This window comes from Dermacentor albipictus, chromosome 2 (assembly GCF_038994185.2).
Source record: "Dermacentor albipictus isolate Rhodes 1998 colony chromosome 2, USDA_Dalb.pri_finalv2, whole genome shotgun sequence".
Lineage (NCBI taxonomy): Eukaryota > Metazoa > Arthropoda > Arachnida > Ixodida > Ixodidae > Dermacentor > Dermacentor albipictus.
Genome location: NC_091822.1, coordinates 79,939,120 through 79,963,564, shown reverse-complemented (window position 1 = coordinate 79,963,564; position 24,445 = coordinate 79,939,120). Strand labels below are relative to the sequence as shown.

At 47.1% G+C, this 24,445-nt stretch overlaps 1 protein-coding gene across 1 annotated transcript; it reads left to right on the top strand.

Moving 5' to 3' along the window:
• Positions 1 to 11,944: 11,944 nt before the first annotated feature.
• LOC135896067 (solute carrier family 22 member 7-like) lies at positions 11,945 to 24,341 on the top strand. The gene is made up of 2 exons (XM_065424400.2): positions 11,945 to 12,858; positions 22,206 to 24,341. The coding sequence occupies exons 1-2, from the start codon at positions 12,172 to 12,174 to the stop codon at positions 23,586 to 23,588; spliced, it is 2,070 nt and encodes a 689-aa protein (XP_065280472.1). The 5' UTR covers positions 11,945 to 12,171; the 3' UTR covers positions 23,589 to 24,341.
• The last annotated feature ends 104 nt before the right edge of the window (positions 24,342 to 24,445 follow it).

Here is a 24,445-nt window from a genome sequence, read left to right as displayed (position 1 = left end):
GCACTTTGAGCAGCAAGCGTTCGCGACTAGAACGTTGGAGCAGCGAGAGGTAGTTTAGCCGACCGAGCACCGAAACAAGGTTGTTCGTTCTCGTCGTCGTTGTCTCTCTCCTAGACACAGCCCCACTGCTCCCTATTTTACAGTACAATATACATACATATATATATATATATATATATATATATATATATATATATATATATATATATATATATATATATATATATATATATATATGGGTCATTCCATCTCAAGTGTACTCGGTGTTTTATCGACCATCTGCGATTCTGCTGAAAAAAATCATACTGTTTTACCTCAAAGTGCGAAGTAATTATTCAAGCGATTTTTCTTGAAAAAAAAAATTTCTAATGCCCTGAGGACGCTTTGAAGATTGCGCACACAAGTGAAACTGTGCCAGGTAGAAAAATTTCTACAAAGTTATTGCTTTGACCTGTTACTGCGAATATTTTTTGAAATAGTCGCCAGACGGTGCTCTTTCGTGACTATTGTCGTTTATTACTTTTTCTTTTAATTTACATAATTTTTAGCCGCTAGGAAAAGTCGACAATTGCCCCTTTTTAAATATTTTTTATAAAAGAAAGTAACGTTTCCACGAGGAATATATTGACAATAGAAGCTTGGTATGTGTGTATACTAGATGATAAAAATATTCGTATAAGAAATAAAGCCTAAGCTTTTGCTTAATGTCATGGTAAATATGAAAAAAATTACGTTCTGACTCAATTTGTGGCTTCATTTTCGCAATGTAGCGTTCCAAGTAAAAATATGGCATAGTCGGCATCGGATAGTATGCTTTGCTGTCTATCTATGTACAAAGATTCAAAAGATTAAATTTTGTTTTAAGCGAGAAAAAAAGTTTTGAACTGCACAATCACAAGGTTGCGCGGAGCATCTCTTTGCTTCGCCTTCACTGCATAGCACGTCGGCCGGTGTTTCAGTCTCGCTCATTTTACGCGCTTCTTCTTTTTCTTTTTGAAGACGAGGTCTTTTTTGGCGACTTTAGGTTGATTTGCGGTTCGTGGGGACTGAGTTTCTGGCCATTGTCTTCTTGTAAGATTATATAATTGCAGGCCTTCTAGTGCACGTAGGACAACAAATAGGCGTCTGAGTTAAGCTTGGAACGCAAAAGATGCAGAACGTTAGTGTGCTAATATATACGGAGAAGTTATAATGCGTAATTCTTAAAAAATACGGTGAAATAAGCTCGATCAACATGCCACCAGTCACTAAAAACGCGCCAGAACAGGAACCAGAACTGTGGCTTTATTCAACGAACAGGCGATTTGTGGCGTTCTGCTAAACCTAAAACAACGAAAAAGGCCACTGGCCGGCTTGATACCTAGAATGTCTGCGAAGCGGCCTTAAATGTCTGGTTGGAACACGTATTCGTATCGTAAACGCGTCCCGCGATGCCACCCACCGAGGCTGGGAAAGCGACGTCAAGACGACGGGAGGAGCGTGCATTACGAGCAGACGATAGGTGTGTCGTCTGTTACTGCTCCGCTTTATCCCAGGCAAAGCTACAGCTGTCACAGAAGCAAACCGGCGTTCATGTTTACAGTTTCTTTGCGATGATCGAGGTGTGAAGAAAATGTATCAAGTCGACAGACTGGACGACAGTTTTGGTGCGTCTTCAGCTTCTGGGAATTCAGGTACATGGATTTGCGTAATAATTCATGGCACGTTTAAACTACACGATGTCTCTAGTTCATGTATTTCCTCTCCAGGACAAGGGGTGATTTTAACGCCATTGTGTTGCCGGATGCACATAAAAATTCTAGCCTTACATTCGTAGGAGGACGAAAAAACCGGGCCGTAAAGTTGAATTACGTTTCTTGCTCTTTTTGCGTGCCACAGGTGGCTTATAAAGCCACAGTTCTGGTTCCTGTTCTGGCGCGTTTTTAGTGACTGGTGGCATGTTGATCGAACTTATTTCACCGTATTTTTTAAGAATTACGCATTATAACTTCTCCGTATATATTAGCACACTAAGGTTCTGCATCTTTTGCGTTCCAAGCTTAACTCAGACGCCTATTTGTTGTCCTACGTGCACTAGAAGGCCTGCAATTATATAATCTTACAAGATGACAATGGCCAGAAACTCAGTCCCCACGAACCGCAAATCAACCTGAAGTCGCCAAAAAAGACCTCGTCTTCAAAAAGAAAAAGAAGCGCGTAAAATGAGCGAGACTGAAACACCGGCCGACGTGCTATGCAGTGAAGGCGAAGCAAAGAGATGCTCCGCGCAACCTTGTGATTGTGCAGTTCAAAAATTTTTTTCTCGCTTAAAACAAAATTTAATCTTTTGAATCTTTGTACATAGATAGACAGCAAAGCATACTATCCTATGCCGACTATGCCATATTTTTACTTGGAACGCTACATTGCGAAAATGAAGCCACAAATTGAGTCAGAACGTAATTTTTTTCATATTTACCGTGACATTAAGCAAAAGCTTAGGCTTTATTTCTTATACGAATATTTTTATCATCTAGTATACACACATACCAAGCCCCTATTGTCAATATATTCCTCGTGGAAACGTTACTTTCTTTTATAAAAAATATTTAAAAAGGGGCAATTGTCGACTTTTCCTAACGGCTAAAAATTATGTAAATTAAAAGAAAAAGTAATAAACGACAATAGTCACGAAAGAGCACCGTCTGGCGACTATTTCAAAAAATATTCGCAGTAACAGGTCAAAGCAATAACTTTGTAGAAATTTTTCTACCTGGCACAGTTTCACTTGTGTGCGCAATCTTCAAAGCGTCCTCAGGGCATTAGAAATTTTTTTTTCAAGAAAAATCGCTTGAATAATTACTTCGCACTTTGAGGTAAAACAGTATGATTTTTTTCAGCAGAATCGCAGATGGTCGATAAAACACCGAGTACACTTGAGATGGAATGACCCATATATATATATATATATATATATATATATATATATATATATATATATATATATATATATATATATATATATATATATATATATATATATATATATATATATATATATACATATATATATATATATATATATATATATATATATATATATATATATATATATATATATATATATATATATATATATATATATCAGTTTCTTCAAAATTCAGCACGCAGGAGCCGGCGTAACATAAGCAGGAAAGAGGCGACGAACGTTTTAGAAGTAAGACGTGTTAACGTTTTCGGCTAGTGGAACAGCCTTCATCAGAGTGCAGTGTGACGAAGCCTGACTGTACTCGAAGAACAGTTGGTACGCAGCACGATGGCGAACGCTGGGACTGCCATTGTGTATTTTGATTTGGCCACGATCTTTTCGGTCGTTTTAGGTAGAAGTCCGTGCTCCGGGAGGCAGGTTTTGCAGCCTGCGGCTTGTTCGATGGTCCGGGGCGATGCGGGCATTGTCTTCGATGTGTGGAACTTACGGGGGCGTCAAAACGTAAATGAACGTAAAAGACTCTTCAACAGAAATCACGTTGTAGTGACGGGCAAGGACACCTTAGCAAAACCATGAATGATGAAAATAAGTCATTATTGAGTGACCTTGTGCCCCTAAAGGCAAGTGACATTCAAAGCACAGCGTTAGCGGCGAACGCAGTCGGCGATTGTCGAAAATCTGATCTGCGAGTCAGCGCGTCGCCTTTTATTCATGACTCGTCGAAGGCTCCAGTGTAATCGCTGCTACAAGGCAACATTGTGAACCCAGGATTGTGAACCCACCACAGCCACGTCATGACAATATTGAGGAGAAAAAGTAGATTATTGGTTGCGAGAATGTTATGGGTATGTAGGGGTTACTCCGCGTGTGGTATCATTATAAAATTTAGATGTAAAAGCATTGTCTCGCCGAAGCATTTTTCATATATACCCTTTGATCACTTGGACAAAATCGTTTAGAACGCCCCTTCACAAAGGAAACCTCTATTCATTTTGCAGAAGCGATTTAGCAATCTCTATATTCAAATTAGTTGTTACTTCTGGCAATGGAGTTATGAACAAAAGCCTTGCGCACATGCTTGCGCACATTTCTGTAGGCCGGACTGCCCTGGCGCTGCAGGTAACCTGGCGCTCTACAGCTAGGTCCTCCTTCATTGGCTCCTCGATAGTACATGTAGAGGGAGATCAACATAAATTAATTACCACGCCATATGATGCGCATGCATGTTAATATGTATGTCATGCTTCATTCTGGCAGCAATTCCAAGTGCTGCCTCTATTACTTTAATCGTGAAGTCACGTTAATAAGCACATAATCTTTTTTTATTTACAGCAAACGGACAAGCAGTTTCGCTGCTCAGATTAGTTTTAATGTGTGGCAATGAAATTATGAGCGAAAGCTGGGCGCGCCCTTCATTATCCCGGATGGCCCCTCCTTTGGTGAGTGCATGGGGATCCGCAGCTGCTGCCTCCCCAATCGGCTCTTCGGTGGTACCTGTAGCGGGAGATCAATATAAAGGATTTAATGGCCAATGATTAATGATCTAATGCTTCTCTTCAGTGCCCGTTTGGGATAACAAAACACTGCGACTTATTCAAGTGTGCATAAAAAATTTCGTTTTAAATATTTAGGAAGAGGCTGCTTTAAAGTGGTATCTTTGTTCATGATAAATAGAGCGTAGTGAAAGAATCATCACTTGCAAAGCTTCACGGCACGCATATATAGCCGCTGACTCGTACATACAGGGTCCTGATTATTTGGCTGCGCGCGTTCAAGAAAAAAGAAAGATTTTGCGCTCACCGCTGCACTGTTCTTGCTCAAATTTTCCAGAACGGTCGCATTTTGGCGTCGACTTGGTTTCGTATAACGCTTGGCACAGTTAACTGCCCGGTTTCTAAGAAAAAAGTGGAAATGTGCCAGTTCTTATGGGGATGCGAGCTGCTACCGCGACGGCGGAAGCATAAACTTGTGTTGTCACCTGTCGTCATCTGTAGAAAGCAGCGTTTCAGGGAGGGCAGCGCCTGTTCCAGGAGCGGGCAACACGCGGCAGCCCTCCCTGAAACTATAGAGGCTAGATAACCTTTTAGCCTCTATACTGAAACGCTGCTTTTTACGGATGACGTCTTCGGGATCGGCACACGTATAGGGAGTGCTTAACGCCTGCTGAAAATGCGTGAAAATCATGCCGGTAGCTGACGCAAATGATTTATAACCATTCGTGCTTAGATGTTTTGGTATAGCGCTTGGTACGCCACGCACGAGCACTCTTAAGATTTGTACCCACGCCAAGCGATCAGATAGCGAAAATATTTTACGATTCACGCCATCAATTATCAGACGCCGTTCTCCTCTTCGAGTGAAAGCCGAAGCAGCCAAATTAATTCACAAGACATACGCCGCAACCGATGAAGCGTGTCGCATGCTTTTCGCAGCCAAGAGAAATTTCCGTATAACGTAGTTACTGCTGCGACGAAAGACTACACAGTGACTATTCGACAACCTTGTATGAACTGACATTACGAAAATTTCATGGAGAACGAGCTAAAGCATCTTCAAATCGTTGTGCAGCACGCGATGCAGTACATTCAAGAAGCGCCGCGCCAGGTCCCACAAGCCAGCGAGGAGGAAAAGACTCCACGTCTGATGAAGCGGTCTATATTTGTAGCTCTATGGCCTCTCGTTGTCGTGTCGAAACCCAGTACGAGATGTGACCGATGGCTCGAGCGCATTCCTCGATTAATATGCCATACTTAGCAATTTATACGTGTTTCGTATATCATGGCGATCATGGTGCCGTTACTGAGGTATTACGCTACGCACTTATTGGCAGTGCGGGCAGCCCGAACTGTGAACGCTGCCAAGTGTCTGAAACTTTACAACCTCTGTTTTGAGAATGCCATCTCTACGATAAACAGCGGAAGGCGCTGGCTTCTACGTTATTAGGAATTGGCGGATAGACATTGTCTGAAAGTGCTATTTTGTGCGCAACATGTGACCGCACAGTACAACAGCTACAGTGCTGTTCTGTACTTTTTGAAGAGCACCGGATTACACTCAAGACTTTAAGGAATAACTGTGTCACGTGGTTAATGTATATGCATCAGATTGTTGATGTATTTGGAAATATACATAAATGATCTTCCTACGAAAGTCCTTCTATAAAATTGTTTGTCGATGACTGTGTATTATACTGCATAAATTCTAGCCGTACTTCATTATACAGACACCTTGATAGTCTGGATCCTGTTCTTGTGCGCATCGAATAGCAAACAACATGGTTCTATCGTCTCATACGTTTTTCAGACAGGTCAGGGAAGCGTCCATTACGTCTTTTACGCAATGGAATGCCCGTACACTGATGTCCCGTATTGCTGATTTTCGCCAATACGTTTTTCCCTATCGATTTTCCTTTCTTGTTGTCTGTAAACTGAACCTGCAAAAAACCGTCCGTCTCTCAGGCTACGAACCTTATGTCATTGACTTGTAATGGCAATAGCAAGGTGATCATCTACATATGGCGTGAGCTGACTTGTGTTGTTCATCCAGTGTGGCCTCATGACACTAATCAGCATGTTTGTTTGACTGTGAAAAAAACACAAACTGGCATTTACTCTAGCAGGCGTTTACCTTTCTCCATCAAGTCGTTTCGACAGGCAGACTGAGATTTTAGATACGACTCCTAATCCATGGATTGTTTTGGGGGGCTATAACGTACATCATTCACTTTTGGGAAGCATCAATGTAAATTCCAAAGGCGAGAAAGACATAGAGAAAAAAAAACTTTATTTACGGCATAACGAGTTAATTAAGTTAGCTTGCCGGCGGTCTGAAGGGTGGTGGCCAATTGCTTGCCACGCCACTTTCGGCCAAGTTAGTTACTTCTACCGGAAACTGGTAGTCAGTTGCTGACAGGAGTGACTCCCATGTCTCGTGGAAGGGAGTTGGCAGTATTGACTATGGAGGAGGGTTTCCCTCGCATTCCTGAAGAATGTGATTTTGGGTAGCCTTCATGCAGTTGCAATGTTGGCAGTTTGGTTGGATTTCATCCGGGTAGATGTTGGATAGCCGATGGGGCTGAGGATAGAATCGTTTTGGATTTGTCTCCAGATCGTAGCCTGTTCCCTTGTTAGTTCTGTATGCGAGTTCGCGTGTGGAATTTTACATCATCTCTCCAGAGGTAATAGCTTACTTTTAACACGGACACTCGTCAATAGATAGTGTTATTGACCTTGTAACGTACGTACACCGCCAGAAACAACTGAAACAAATCACTGCGGCCTCATTCCTTGATGTTAAAGGCGTCTACTACAATGTAGCTCATCATCATGCAACTCTGGACGCCTTAGAAGCTGCAGGGATTGCTGGAAGCGTCTTTCGCTGGATACGCAGCTGTTTAAATTTAAGATCTTTATTTATTTTGCCTGAAGGCGGGCCAACGTCGTCTAGTTATACCCGTCGTGGTGTACCGCAAGGCGGAGTACTTAGCTTTATCCTGTTCAACCTGGAGATCGGTGGTGTCGCCGATTTGTTGCCAGAAAGCGCACAGCTCTCCGTATATGCGGATGACACTTACATATGGACTTCAGGAGTGACACATGTAGAAGTCCGCGCACGATCTAAGAAGGCTTCAATGGCGGTGTCAACATATGTACATATATTTATTTATTTATTTATTTATTTATTTATTTATTTATTTATTTATTTGTACATACTGCAGCCCGAGGGGGCTATTTCAGGAGTGGGTGTGAAAGGCAGAGAAAATGAAAATAGTAAACAATACAGGCCCAATACGAACAATACAAACAAACACAAACCAAAACTATTCAATGGCCGCCAAGAATAAGTTTAAAGGTAGAGAACGAGTAGCACCAGGCAAGGAATTCCAAGACGGCAAAGCCTGGAGCTTTCGCCTGAGAAGTGTGCACTTATAGCTTTTATTTGCAAAGTGATAACCCCGTATACGCTTTGCAGAGTAACGGCTGGAGACTTGTCTTGGAGCCCTCACGTATCGTACATGAAAAAGCGCTTGGCCGCCGTTGAGGACCTTCTCGCCTTCCTCAGCGGGAAGTCCTGGGGCGGTACATTACCATCTATCTTGCAACTATACAAAGCACTATTGTTGGGCTTCCTGCGGTACAGCTTACTCGCAATAGGAAATACTTGCACTACAAATATTCACAGACTTCAGAGTGTGCTAGCCCAAGGACCCAGAAATTGTCTCGGTCTCCCAAAAAATACATCATCCAATGCGACAGTGGTCATTGCCAGAGATTATCCTATGCCACTCTACAATTGCACAGATGTTCTGAGAGCACATATCTGACGCCTGGCTCAGCTTCCTTCACACCATCTTGCTTGTCTTCCATCAAAGAGGCCACATTGAACATTTGCCAAAGGTATTGTAAGACATCAGTGCTACTTGCCAACACAATTCACGCCTGCTACGATTGTCAGCCCGATTGTGGCGTCTGCACCGGCCGCAAGTGCAATTGACAGTTCCGCGCATCAAAAAGAAAGCTGGAGCACCGTTTCAAGCTTGGAAGCAAGCAAATTTGGAACGCGGTTACAACGAGCACAAATTTCGGCAACCTGTCTATACAGCTGGTTCAGTAAACCTCAACAGCTCTGCTGCTGCAGTCATCATCCCAGCAAAATATAAAGAAATGAAGTTAAAAACGTAATGGTTGACCACATGAACGGGTGCAGAGCTTGAGGCACTCCGTGCTGCACTTGATCTCATTAATTGGTAACCACAACAACAATGGGCAATTTTTAGTGATTCCAAGGCAGCCCTTCAGTGCATACAAAGGCAAATGCACCACAGACCCGATGAACTGGCCTCAGAAATTCGATAGAGATATCATGACAGCATAAGGGACACAACATATTCTTTCAGTGGCTTCCAGGAGCATCAGCGGGAATAACCACGCCGACGAAGCCGCCTGATCGGCACATGAAAGTGGTCAGTGTATCTTGATTTCGCTTTCGTCCGAAGTATGGTTCAGAACTTCTTTAAACTACACCTAATAACGCCTATGTGTCTATAATACTGACAGATCATGATAATATATGCAGTAGGTAACTAATGAAACTAAAAATAAAAATGAATTTCTTGGGTTTTTAAGGAATGCGAAGTGATAAGCTAACTTAGGAGAGATGAAAATTGCCAATCTCTATTATCTATGTAGTAAGGGTTCAATTAAAGGGGTCCTGGGCCACCCCTTGGGCTTGGTGAAATAACATAGTCCGCGGGTACCACACGCTGCTGTGAACACCTCAGCCAAGTTTTGCACTCGTACGCGGCGCGTGGAGCGCGCAAGCGGATCGCGAAGTCACCTTTCTCTCATACGCTCTCTTTTCAACAGAAGGCACTGTCCTCACTGCCTTCTGGATGCTTTATTTCGTCATCGGACGCTTTATTTCGTCATTCCCTTAGATGGCTGCCATTGGCCGATAGCTGACATCAAACTGCGGTCGCCTACATGGTAGATACCGCGGCCACCGCGGGGTGCCGCCACGAGTCCACTGGCTAAGCGCACTACGGCTCGCCGAGGACAACCGCGTTTGGTCTATGTTTAGCTCGTCATTGGCACCAAAGCCAGAAGTCATGGCAATCCGAAATGAAATCTGAACTGCGCGCCACAGTGATATTTAGAAGGCGGAGCGTTGTGGTCGCGCCCCACTGCGCCGTAGCCTTTGCAGTGCAAGGCATTGAAGAAGGAACAGAAGCACAGCGGAGGCCGTGTTTTATTGCCAGTAACTCCGTTTCCGCTGAACGCATTTGAAGTACTTTTTCTCCACTTCGATAAAAAGTGGTTCAGGGCCCCTTTAAAGTACCTAACGTGGCCATTGAATAATTTAGCGCTTCTGGGCACTCTGGACAAGAAGACCACATCACCCGTAACGAAGTCCGAAGCTCCGCCCCCTTCACGCGGTAGAGGCGCAACTACTATGCAACTGGCCGAAGAGGTAATGAAGTGGTGGGAATTCACCAGGGACTGAAGCAAGGATGTCTTCTGTCTCCATTGGTGTTCCCGCTTTATGTTAAGGGTATAGAAAGAGCGTTTAGATACATCGAGTTAGGGTTTGATTTATCCTACATGCGTAAGGTGCAAATGGTGCAACCGAAGGTCCCTGGACTGTTTTATATATACAACAGTCCAGGGACAACAGTCCAACTACGTCATCCGTATACGGACGACATAGTGCTACTAGTGGACAATAAAAGAGATTTACAGTCACCTGCGAATATCTGCAGCAAAGCAGCGAAAAATCTAGGCCTAGATAAATCTAGAGAAATCGAGAATTACGATGTTTAATTAAGAGACGAGTAATTACTTGGCGTAAATTCAACAGCAAGTCATACCCATAGTCAAGCAATATAAGTACCTCGGCGTATACATAAACGAAGGAAAGAAAAGAAAAGGAAAGAAGAAAAAAAAACGAAGAAAATACTTATTCAAACACCCACTAAGAGAACCTGAAAGTAAAGGGGAAGCAAAATGGCTGAAATAATGAAACACTTGGCACTGTGAGGTCACAATAAGCATGAGGTGGTGCGTGGAATCTGCAAACCAGTAATGATGCCAGCGATAACGATGGTAAACGCCAGTCTATGCTTAAAATCGGATGTATTGTCGGAGTTGGAAGTTAACCAACGATCGGTAGGCCGGTTGGATTTGGGAGCTCATGGTAAAACCACAAATTATGCAGCGCAGGGTGACATTGGTTGGGCTTCTTTTGAAGCCAGAGAAGTACGGAGCAAAATTATTTTCGCAGAAAGTCTCAGAACATGGATGAAAATAAATGGGCAGCTAAAGTGCACAAGTATCTGTACTTGAAAAGCGTGGACAGAGAATGGAGGAAGAGGTGAAGAAATTTGGCAACCAAGTACAGGATAATTGAAACTGCAAAGAGACTGTCGGAGTCATCAGAAACAAAGTGAGAGAAACAGAGACAGTTGATTGGAGGCAAAGAAAGGAAACATAAATGACCATGGAGATTTACAAAAATGACGTTAAAGAAATTAGAAGGGAAAATCTGTAGGTTATCACCAAGGGCAGTGTCTTGCTATCTGAGGCTCGAGCCGGCCACCCAAGGACGAAAACATACAGGAGCAAATATCTGGAACTAGATGAGACATGTGTATGATGCAGCAATAATCCGTAATTCACTCGGCACATCCTAATGGAATGCGAAGGGATTCTACCCAGTGAAAACCGTAGGTAACGTATCCCTTCCGGAAGCACTCGGGTTTAAGGACGGAAGCGTCAACCAAAAGCAGAGAAGAGATTCATACGACCGCATCTCTCACAGTCATAGCTAGCGGTACAAGGTAGATTTAAAAAAAATATATTAAGGAGATGTTTGCAAAAATGCCGGATAAAAACATGTAAAGCATGCCTGAATAAATAAAACAGGCTAGGTGACTATTTTTCACCGCCCCGTTTTAAAGGGGATGCCATTAAATCATCATCATCATTATATGGCGGGCCCCTCGCGCGGAAGCGCGCGCTGATTGGTACAAGGATTGTACACCACGCACCACTCTACAGCTCTCCATAGCTGTTTCTGAGCTCGCGAAGACTGCAAACATGCCTCGACGAAAGTAGGTGAGCGTTGCTTACGCGCCACTGCGCCAGGCAGTGATAGGCCGCGTTATACCATATAATTTAACGGAATTAAAAAGAAAAGTAAGAACGTTTAGCTCACAAACGCACATATAAGGAGCCACTACACAATGCTTCGCACCACAGTAATTTGCCGTAATCTGTTTGTTTTTTTTACCAGTCTAATCTCCTGTATCCTTAGGCAACAACGGAAAAGTGTGAAAGTGCACGTGCTGTACTATAGCATAGTGGTCTCGGTGCGCGCTCGCTTCCCGTTCACGTTATTGCCGGAAGTGGCGAGCCACAATTTTGATGAAGGGCGCCGTCTACGGAGAGCATACAAAATAAAAAACTAGCTCGTGATTTCTGTGCGTTAATGTCGAATCGACGGTTATTCGGTATGTCGCGAATTGGCGACACTGGGCATCAAGCGAATAAGCATTAAGAAGAGGAAGAAGAACAGCCTTGCTCGCAGGTAGGATTGATCCGTGACGAGGTCTCTTTGGAAGCAGATATCCGGCATTCCGAGAACCACTCCGCCGGCCGGACCGAATACGTTGGAGAGCACGGTCACGACTGCCCCGGGACACCGTCATGTCTACGTCCGAAGAACGAACACGCGGCTCCAGCGTTACCCGTGGCAGAGCGCATACTCGAAAGGCATCCGAGGCCCCTTCGCCGACATCTGCCAAAGTCGTTCATCACACAGCAGCAGGCAACAGAAGGGAAACAACGTGCCGAAAGCCTGCGCAGACAGCCAGGAAGACATCCGGTATGCCAAGTCGTCGCTCGTCGAGGAACGCCTCGCCACGGAAACTGACGAGCCCGACGAGCCGGCTGCAAGGAAAGAGAAGGAGCACAGCGTCACCACAGGTGCCATTTGACGTAGCAAGCCAGCTGACCTCGTTCTCCTCTCAGAACGACATCGTCCTCAGCAAAGGTACCTCGCGAGAATCGTCCAGTGTAGCAAGCCCATCCGGTGCCGACTTCCTGCCAGGGATCGTGGTAGGTGACAACTGGGACGCGGTTCAAGAGAATACGTATGTCGTCCTGGGCCACGGACCGTACCAGCGCAGGGTCCTGATGTGTGGCATTCTTTCCGTAACGGTGACACTGTTCCACTACCTTGCGTACAGACTCATTGGCAGGAAGGTTGATCACTGGTGCATGGTCCCCGACCACTTGGCGTACCTCTCTCCAGCCGACTGGAAGAACCTTTCCATCCCCGTCGAGGCTGACGGCAGCTACAGTCACTGCGCAGTGTACCACCCGCCTGTGCCGGTAAGCGCGTTTACTTCTAGAATGACAGTGGTGTTACACAATGAAAGTAAGCAGAACTCTAAATTTGAGACATCTACGGGTTGTCAGCACGCAGAGCGGCTTAAACAAGTTCACCACAAATGGGTACACTCGCAAGCGGTTAGGTAGAAAATAACTAATCAGCTTGCATTGCTCAAAAAAGAAACGTTACTGAACGAAAAACATCAAAAGCTTTCGTTCAAAGCAATTGGTGAAATAGAAGGAAAAAAATAAGAAAAGGAAAGAAAAAGAGAAAGTGATCTGTTTTAATTTATGGGCGGAAAGTACGTATGCACTGTCTTGGGCATACAGTTTTCTAGCCATGCCCCTCTTCTGTAGTACGCACACTGCACAACGGTGCTCGCACAATTTGGACAAGGTGTAATGAGCACGGCAGGATTTATGCGCGACATTTACATGTCTTGTGAAGTTTTGACCAATGTTTCGTTTGGTTTACCGATTCTTTGCCCACGACGGCCACCGAAACCGCGGCTTGCTGCGCCGCACCGCCGTCAAACGCTGCCATCGTAAACAGAGGCAACGGAGGTGTATGGTGAGGTAAGCAAGGGAAGCGTGACCACCTGATCAAACTTGGCGGCGCCCATGGAAGCGCGGTGCAAAGGCGCCCGTGGGAGCTCGCCTTAGTTGCGGTGACTTGACCAGTATGAACTAAAGCCCTTTAAACTTCGTAGAGTAGCGCCACGCTTTGAAGAATGCCGCCTCCTCTTCGCGCGCTCTGGCCGAGGCCGACACCGCGTCGCTATTGGCCTAATGACATCACGTGGGCCCTCGCGCCGCCTTCGTTTGGCAGTCGCGCCACTTCTTTTTCTTTCTCTATGGTCGCGCTTCAGCGCCATTTTCGCTTGAGAAGCGTCTACGGAGTGGTGAGGAGCGCATGACGGCGCCGTTGCTGTTCCGTGTTGTTTTGGTTTGCGAACGCCTTGAACTAAGTTTGACGCAAGTGCGGCGTCGCTTCACGGAATTTTTCATCCCCATAACCTGCAGCGAATTCATATGCCAAAATATTTTCAGCAACAACAGGAAGCTGTTCTCGATACCGTCCGGTAAGCGCTACGGGTTATGAAGAAAGACACGGATTCATCGAATTTAGAGGGAGAACTTCAGACCAACATTGTCCTCACGACTGTACGAGGTAGTTTCGAGTCTCTCATAGTATAACATGTGTCAGGCTTGCGCAACTTGTTGCGGCCTATAACGTAGTAGATATCAGACAGTTTTAGTACTGCGCCATGACGTTACGTACGCAGCACGCAAGCGCTTTGCGAACGTAGGAGCACGTGTCACGTCAGGGCTTTTAGTGCTGCGAAATGCTTACGTACGTAAGCGGGCGAGCGTTGTTAGACGCCGAGCGCGTCGGACCGCGTTGGTCGCGTCCGCCAGTAGGTCGAATCATCGGTCGAACTATAGACGCTGTTAATCTCGCCAGCGGGATTTAACGTGTGGGCGCGTTCACGCAACGTCGAACTACATTGGGCCTGTAAGATACGGATGCTTTTAATACGGATGCAATACACGAATCATATCGAGAAAAATAAAAACTGAGCACTCGCTTTCTGAGGCTGGAACGGTCATTTGCGACGAACTGCGCCAAAAGCAGGTCGAGCCTTTCTCGCAAACAGCACACACTGAACACTTTCTCAAAAACAAGGTTCCTATTTTTGCTATGCATTCCCACCGTGCAGGATCCGGGAATGGCTTCGGCACGTTCACTTCACACAGCAAAGCCAAATCGTAGTCCATTCAAAAGTACAGCCTTCTTCCGTCGGTCGCCTTCGACGCCGCCATATTGCGAAACTCTTTTGTCTCGTGCACTCCCGAACAAACGAAAACCACGAGAGCAGCACGCAAGGCTCCCCACGTACGCACGCAAGAATCGAATGCTTGCGTACGCAGCGGCCGCGTACGCATCACGCATTGTTCGTGTTGCGTTCTGCACATGCGCACTTTGCTGGACGTAGCGATCTTGCGTACGCAACGCTGTTACGTACGCAATGTACACAGTACTACAACTGTCTATTGTACAGTTCACTGAGCAGGTTGCCATTTGCCTGCACGCTTTAACACCACTCCTACGCGACGTGTACTTTGTTTATTTAAGCAGTACGCTGTTGCATTTGGTGCGCTTAATCGGATTGTGCGCCAGCAGGCTTGAATACGCGGGCATGCTAGGTTGCGTGCGGAAACGTGATAACCAAACCTTTAGGATTCAGCGCATTCCTTTTGATAAAATTTGAGGCTGGAGCGTGAAAACTAACCTACCCGCCGTGGTTGCTCAGTGGCTATGGTGTTAGGCTGCTGAGCACGAGGTCGCGGGATCGAATCCCGGCCATGGCGGCCGCATTTCGATGGGGGCGAAATGCTAAAACACCCGCGTATTTAGATTTAGGTGCACGTTAAAGAACCCCAGGTGGTCGAAATTTCCGTAGTCCTCCACTACGGCGTGCCTGTATGTGAAGCTAACACGTGCGGCACGAACCGAAAGAAAGCAAGAACCAAGGTTCGCCCAAGAAGACGGGACGAGAATTGACAATTATAGCCTCGTACCTTGCAACAAACGATTTGTTATTGTGTGAGTCTTATCAATCCAGCACTCACACATTGGCTTCCATGGCAATTAATTTCTCCAGCCTCATCATCAGCCTGGTCACGCTCACTGCAGGGCAAAGGCCTCTCCCATACTTCTCCAACAACCCCGGTCATGTACTAATTGTGGTCATGCCGTCCCTGCAAACTTCTTAATCTCATCCGCCCACCTAACTTTCTGCCGCCCCCTGCTACGCTTCCCTTCCCTTGGGATCCAGTCCGTAACCCTTAATGACCACCGGTTATCCTCCCTCCTCATTACATGTCCTGCCCATGCCCATTTCTTTTTCTTGATTTCAACTAAGATGTCATTAACTCGCGTTTGTTCCCTCACCAAATCTGCTCTTTTCTTATCCCTCAACGTTACACCTATCATTCTTCTTTCCATAGCTCGTTGCGTCGTCCTCAATTTGAGTAGAACCCTTTTCGTAAGCCTCCAGGTTTCTGCCCCGTAGGTGAGTACTGGTAAGACGCAGCTATTATACACTTTCCTCTTGAGGGATAATGGCAACCTGCTGTTCATGATCTGAGAATACCTGCCAAACGCACCTCAGCCCATTCTTATTCTTCTGATTATTTCTGTCTCATGATCCGGATCTGCCGTCACTACCTGCCCTAAGTAGATGTATTCCGATGATTCCGAGTAGATGTATTCCTGTTCTCTTCCGAGACTGTTAAACATTACTTTAGTTTTCTGCAGATGAATTTTTAAACCCACTATTCTGCTTTGCCTCTCCAGGTCAGTGAGCATGCATTGCAATTCGTCCCCTGAGTTACTAAGCAAGGCAATGTCATCAGCGAATCGCAAGTTACTAAGGTATTCTCCATTAACTTTTATCCCCAATTCTTCCCAATCCAGGTCTCTGAATACCTCCTGTACCTTTTGGTATAGGAGGTATTGAGGAGGTATATATTTTGGGTGGAATACCTCCAGCCTCAACTGTCTCCTAATTGTCATCTGGTTCTGATGTTTGGCGATCACTGGTGACCTGATGATGATTACGATGGCCTATGCGGCCTTCCCCTTTGTACCGGGTGATCAACGAGAGTTCGGATCTGGCAATCATAAGAACCCGTGCAATTTTCAAGACGCGGTGCGAACCGCGATCTGCGAAAAGGGATTCCCAAGGGCCCTCGCACTGCTAACGTTGTAATCGTGCTCGCGGAGCCTGCCATTCGGGCACGTTTCTGTCTGGCCCGCGTACATTTTGCCACAAGAAAGGAGGATCACGTACACAAGCTCCGCGCATGCCACATCTAGTATTTAAGGTTTTCTTGCCCCGTCCCTTTTCCGCAGTGTAGAGTAGCAGGCCAGAGCATGTTATAGCTCAGGCCGACCTCCCTGCCCTTCTGTAAATAAACTCTCTCTCTCTCTCTCTTACGCGCTTCCTGTAGGTCCTTCACGAGCGTGCTTGCTGTACCTTGCAAACTTAAGCGGCTCTGAAAAGCCTCCGTCACTCCGGTGTTGTTGTTAAAAACTTTATTTAAACAGAGGTGTTCGGGCCACGTAGGCCCCTGGGCCCCCGCACGACTGTAGTCCACTCAAGTGTTTATGTTCCGTAGGTCCATAACACTGGCAGCCCGGCTGGTCGCGATGGTCTGCGTTGCCGGGTCCTCAGAGCGGAGCACGGTCTCCCAGTCCTCCCACGATGTCAGGTGCTCCAGGCCCCGCGGGGGAGGGTCCGCCGGGCAAAGCGAGATGATGTGGATGGCAGATGCGAACGGTTCGGGACAGAGGGCGCAAGCGGGCGTGGGGAAAGAGGGATGGTAATGGGATAGGTGACAGGGGAGGGGAGTGTGTGGGTCTGGAGTCGCCTCCACAGTGTCGCATGCGTATTGTCTAGGGATGGGTGGGGGGTAGATCTGACGTGCTGCCCTATAAGCCTGCGTCAGATCGCTGAAAGAGTGCATGCGCTCCTTCGTGAATCCCGGATCGGAGGCCACCTGAGCCCGGTTAATAGAACCTCGAGCTAAAAGGTTGGCAGCCTCGTTTCCGGGATTCCCGGAGTGCGCAGGCACCCATATTAGCTCCACATGGCGGAGTGGAGGTGCAACGGGCGAGTCCAGTATGCAAAAAGCAGGAACATGGACTCGGCCTCGTGCAAAATTTAGTATAGCTGTTTTTGAATCTGTTATTATGTACCGGGCTTCCGTATGGGTGATGGCAATGGCAATCGCAGCTTCCTCTGCAGCTTCTGGGGAAGTGTGTGGGGGGAGGGGTAGTGTGATGAGTGGGGAGAGGGAGGAGTCCACCACGGCGGCAACCGCTTGCTCTCCCATGCATGCGGCGTCCACCCATACGGCGTCCGGTTCGGGGCCGTAATAGCGATGGAGCGCCTTAGCTCGAGCTCGGCGGCGCGCCTCGTGGTGTTGTGGATGCATGTTCCTCGGGAGCGGCTTAATAAGCAGCTCCCGGTGGATGTGGCGTGGGGTGGCTAGTTGTGTAGGGTCGTTGGCCGGTATCCGGATCCCGAGGGAGTCCAGGATGTGCCGCCCAGTGGATGTTCGTGTCAGGCGAATGTATTGCGCCTGTCGGTGGGTTTCTACAAGTTCCCTGATAGTGTTGTGGAGGCCCAGGCCGAGTAGTCTGTCTGTGGGTGTATTAATGGGTAGTTTTAATGCTACTTTGTACGCCTTGCGTATTAATGCATCTAGGGCATTAGTATCGTGTCGGGATAAGTGTAAATATGGGGTTGTGTAAAGCGTCACTCCGGTGCGTTCGCCCCTCTTTTTTCAAGCCATGGCAAATGTAACAATACTGCGGGTTCACATTCATCCTTTGGCGCTGCTTTTTCCCGCCGTCGAGGATTGCTGATACCAACTCGCCCGAACCAGCTACTCCGTGAGAATACTTTCGTCTTATAAAAAAGGTTCGTTGCAAATAGAAGTGATTCAGCGAACTCAAAATCTGCTATTCCTGGTACACCCAAATATCTGTAAAACAAAATAGTAAACGAAACAGCATTAAAGCCAAAACGCCAGCGGTAAGAAAATATTTATTGGATTTGCATGACGTACACACTACTGGTTTATGCGCTCTTAATTAAGCTTTAGAGATACTGTTTGCCGGCGCTGTGCAAAACCTGTACGCTGTCACAAAAAGCTGAATTTCCTACAAGCTTGCTGAAGTATGCTTCGCGGCCCTCGCGTTCTTGAAAAGAAAATGCACTAAACTATTCAGGGCATAATCACTTGAATTGCGTGTGAAGGTGCTTTCTGTGGCTTTTTGGGGCAACATTTCATCACCTAATTACCAGCTTGCAAAGACACATCTTCATATATTATTTATGTGGCACCAGCAATCCGTTTCAGACAGCGGGTGCAACGTTGTGAAAGCTACACAAGAAGTTTCGTCACGAAAATTTATCACTCCGCGAGTTTCGTCAATGCTTCCCTCTGCGCCAACGGCGTTTGTATACTCGCGCGAGCATGCACGTGAGGCTGTCGCGAGAGGCTGCATATAAAAAACTTGAAAAGAAAAACGGCGAAACGCAATGTGGTCTAAAACAACACATTAGCAGCCCTGAACCACAGTTCGTCTGTTTTTAAGGCTTAAAGCATTTTTCTCGTTCAAGAAATATCGAACTATTTTTCAGTGCGAATGCAGCCGCTGCAAAAAGCCTTCACAGAGCTGCACCTAATGTGTGAAACGCAGTATACGTCATGGTCAACGCTAGCTGTGTTTGCCGAAACAAACGAAATTTGCTTCTCGTAGCTACCGGTGTCACCCACTTCAACTTTGCCGACCCGGGCCTTTCGCCGATCTTGAGGAACGTACTATCAGCGTCACATGAACGTTGAACAGCGGAGCGTGTGGCCCAAGCATAGGTGAAGATATAGTGCGCGCATTCCAGTCATCACCATTGACAGGCGCGCACATCCGGTTTGGCCGCTCTGCGCGATCCCCCTCTAGCGAGATGATTTCGCTTCTGGGGCTCTATTCTGGACACGCATGGCGGCTGCACGGCCGCCATTATCCGCCATGTTTACTCTCTGATTGGCTGTCGAGAGGTCACGTGTTTTGAAATTTGTGCCGGGAAGCGGAAGTATTGCAAAGTGCAGTTTTGTGTTTTCATCAAGATGACGAAACGTGACGTGGAACTGCAAATTTTATGGACTAATACAATTTCTTGGTCCTTGGCAGATATACAGTGATGTTAGCGCTTCAAAAAGAATGCGAGTGGTAGCGTGCAGAAGCCAGTGCAATGCATGTGCAATTGCGCGAATATGTGGTGGCGATCCAAGATATGCGCCGTGCCAGCTTGCTGATTGGCTGAAGGAATATCTCGTGAGGAGCGTCACAGGAAGGGCTGTTTCGTAAACGTCATTTTGAAGATGCGTGACGTTGCGCTGGGCCGCCATTGCTGAGATTTTCCGCCATAATTTTTGCTGCGACGAGCCGCGCGAATTATGCTAATGGGCAGCCATATGCAATGGCAGCTGAGAGGAGTGCGTATCGCCACATTTTCCCCGTCGTTTGGCGCCACGAAAATCTTTTCTTCATTACGCGTGCTCATAGTATTTGCATCGCTCTTGGGTGGTGTTGGCATTTGTGTTTGGGGCCACCGTTTTTTAAAAGAACGCGTTTATACAAAATAATATTGGTTGAATATAGCAAATTTTCCGCAATGTTGTCCACTTTTCACTGCTGCATCTGTATTGTAATCAAGATTAATGCCTTTTCGCACAATCAAAAGTTATGACAACGGCCTCTTTCTAATTCATAAAAAGAAATGTATGCAAGGAGGCGCCTGGAAGTTTCCTTCAAGAGCTTGGTGGCGCAACCACCACCCCGTTCCAAAGGGGACGCTTATAACATCCATCCACTCATCCGCGGTGCGAGTAACCAGCGAAATGAACAAGAGATGGCAGCGCCGGCGCTTGCGTCGCTCTAGTCGATATCTCTGGCGCGCGCAACGCTATCGGTGATATTCGGCCGTTTCTCAGCCAGCTGAGTCGGGCTGAGTCACTTGCGTTTCACGAAATAGCGATAACGTGGCCTAGAACGTGCGCGCATCACCACTGGTAGGTCGCGTATGTTGTCTCAAGAAAGAAAACAAGCGCGTTGGCGCCAACATGCGATGACTCATTCCATTTTCCAGGGGCACGCATCCTAGCTATTGAAGCAGACGACGGCTTGTACGCAGCAGACGACGGAAGCGAGAAGCGTTTTCGACAGAATAATCATACGCTTTGAGATAGCTGCTTTATTTTTACTGCGGAGGAAAACTGTTCTACTTTACCGATAACGCCACATTCAGTGCCTTCATTTCAGTTTCTTAGGCAAAACGTCAAGTTGGCGTCACGTTACGTAAGCAAAACCGGGCCACCAGCGCCATTTTGTTTGCGTCGCGCCTACGTCACGCATCGAAGAAAATGGCGGAATGTCCAGAATAGCGCCCCTGTTCTGGTTCTTACATTTGAAAGGGAGAAAATGAAAAATAAGAATGAAGCTAAAGTATTGCAGTTTACGGCGAGTCTTGTCAAGTGCTGTCGGCGCGAACAGCGGTGCGCGTGGTGCAGTTTGCACCGTCATCGCGAAGTAGATTGGCCTGCACGGTCCGCGCGGGCGAATCTGCCTTGCGATGACGGTGCAAACTGCACCACGCGCACCGCTGTTCGCGCCGACAGCACTTGACAAGACTCGTCGTAAACTGCAATACTTTAGCTTCATTCTTATTTTTCATTTTCTCCCTTTCAAATGTAAGAACCAGAGCAGAAGCGAAATCATCTCGCTAGAGGGGGATCGCGCAGAGCGGCCAAACCGGATGTGCGCGCCTGTCAATGGTGATGACTGGAATGCGCGCACTATATCTTCACCTATGCTTGGGCCACACGCTCCGCTGTTCAACTTTCATTTGACGCTGATAGTACAGGTCTCAGTAGCAACTGTTGAAGACAGGCTTAGCCGAATCAGTGGTTCGTTTCAAGCAGGTTTATTTCGCAATGCGTCCACGTGAAAGCAACAAAATGTTCATCCATCATTTCGCATATCAGAAAATTCGAACTTTTCGTTCAGGTTGAAACAATCTCCAAAGCGAAATTTTATATACAGGGTGATCATTTTTAAGTTCTATGGAATTTAAAAAAAATAGCCTGTTCGAGATACCATAATTCTAGTCCTTGAGCCTTATTCAGAGAGGCGGACATATTACTTACACGCGAAATGTAAACAGATAATTAACTAATGAAGCATGATCTAGTTATCTTCTGAATGAATTACCTCATGTTGCAATTTGCGAATTGTACACGGTGAGGTTGCAAGGCGTATCCACTTGTGATTAATTTCCAAAATGACGACAGTTTGGAGATATGCGCCATCAAACGTCGTAAAAATGCGCTGTTGTTCCACTTACTATTTAACAAAACGTTGTTTATGCACTGAAGCACAAAGTTAACTGCCCATGTATTTCGTCCCACACATTGTGAAATAATACTTTTTAACTGGTGTCATACTGGTAGTTCATTTCAAGCCGATACGTCTTGAAAGCTCACCGGCTACAATTCGTAAATTTCAATCAGCGCTGTTAAATAATTAATTGAGAAGTTAATTAGTGAATTTTCGCTAACTATATCAATATGTGCTTCGACTTCTTGTGCTAGCAATATCGACCTATTCGAATATTTCAGATCAAGGGCACAGTCGACCTGCCACAGTCGATTTGTAAAAATTCCATAAAACTTAAAATTCATCACCCCGTGTGCCTTTCTCACCTTTTATGCAGATAAGCCAAGGGGAAAACAGGACCGCAGTTCCTTGCCACGAGTGGAACTACGACATCACGAACAAGGGAGACAGCATCGTGAGCCGTTTCAACCTGGTTTGCGGCCGCGAGTTTCTCTACGACTTGTCTTTGGTCGTCCCCATGATCACTTCCGCCTTCGTGGCTCCGCTGCTCGGCTTGGCATCAGACCACGTGGGCAGGAAACCGGTGATGATGGCCTGCGCGTTCGGCCAAATTCTCGCCAGTTTCGGAAGTGGCTTCGCGGAGACGTACCCATTCTTCGTCTTCACCCGGGTCCTGGCATTGGTGGCGACCGACGTCACCTTCCTCACCACGTTCACATTGATCCATGAGGTCACCGGGAACGAGCGTCGCTCGATATTCACGGTCCTCGACACCGCCGTGCCGGGAGTCCTGGTCCCGCCGCTGATGCACGCGCTATCTCTCCTCGAGCCGCGCTGGGCGCTGAGCGAGGCGATCACCGTCGTTACCGGAGGCCTGCTGCTGGTCTGGTGCTGGCTGCAGGTGGAGTCTCCCGCGTGGCTCATCGCCACCTGGGACTTGCCTCGAGCCGAGCACGCGGTCCTGCTGGCGGCCAAGACAAACGGCATTGACGTGACGAAGGCCCTGTCTTCATTTGCGCTCATTAAAGAGCAGTTGCGCAAGCTGGGCAAGGTTCACGCCGCGGAGGCTCCGATGGAGGGCATCTTGGAGACGATCAAAATGCGTCACCGCGCGGCCTCCGTGTTGCTGGCCAGGTTCGCGTTAGACGCCACCTTCATCGGCCTCATGACCAACGACGTGGACACGGGCATTCCCTGGGAGGTGGCACACGTTGTTTTTCTGACGGCCTACTACGCCTCGATCTGCGGCAGCATGTGGAAATATGGAATACGGGAGACGCTGTCTGGTCTCATGATCATCCTGAGCGCCTTCGCCATTTTCGAGGCCGTGGCGATCTTCACCGGTCAACAGACGGTGGCGCGTTTTCTGCACGCCGGCATGAAGGTGGCCGTCTGCGGCGCTATGAGCGTCACGCTCAGCTACACGGCCGAGACCTTCCCGACGGCCGTGCGGAACGCCGGCATCAGCCTTTCGCACTTCTCCGGCGGCATCGGCGACGTCGCGGCCATCGCCGTCATAGCCCTCGGCGAACCGCATGTGTTCTACGCGCTGTCGGCCTTCATGGTGCTGCTAAGCGTGGCGGCGATCCAATGGCTCCCGGAAGTCTCTATTGAGAGACCACAGCGGCCGCGATCGCCTAGCGAGCTGAGCGAGCGCGAACGAAAAGCGGTGCTCTTGGCATCGCTGGACTCCCGCAGGATGTCGACGCGCAGGCGCAGGGAGAGCAGTCCGAGGGAGCACTGGAATCTGTCTTATTGATTGTCCGAGTCACACTACACCATGTACTGCAATTACGAAAAGGGCACGCCTGTTTCACAGTGCTCAATAACGTGTGTGTTGAACTTACCGGCTGCATATACGTGTTCATTGTGGTGATTTAAAGATCACTTTGTGATGAGTACTAGGAAGAAATGTTTTCTGTGTGATAAAAATTGCATTCATAACATGAAACCCTGTGGACAGTCGCGCGCAAAAAAAAAAAAAGAAAATGCCGGAGAGCAATGGCCTTCGTACCATGTTTTAAGAAGGATGCATGGCTGCGGGGATTCAGAATGGAAACGACCATCGCTTACAGAACACGAATAGAGAATGTTTGCGTGACAGCAGCACAGTAGGTTATTGTATTTTTTCGTCCCTGCGTAAACATGGGCTTTTAAATTTTGTTACTAAAATTTGTATGGCGATACCGACGATCATGCAAACTGGTTGTGCGCGTAGATATATACTCATTAGGTTCTCGCAATTCCGCTGCTCCCCTACGACGCTTTGGTTTTCGTCCACGTCTTCGTTTTCTTTTCTAAACTGATCCAGGCGTTGGACGACTGTGGCAACGACTGTGTACCTGCTTAGGATGGTGCTTGTCCGTTTCGCTGGAATTCACTGGCGCAGCATTTGCACGGCACCAACAATTTCTTCTCGATTACGTCCAAGAATCACGCGTCATGGTGTATGCTAACTGCCGCATTGTTCATATTTGGAGTTATTCAACCACAGGTGAATGGGCGTGTGTAGGTGCGGTGGGCAAGAAAATGAAAAACGTTCTTTTTTTCCAGTCGGAGTAGGGGAGGCAGACGACACTCAATATTGGTGACCTCAAGACAGACATTCGAGCTCAG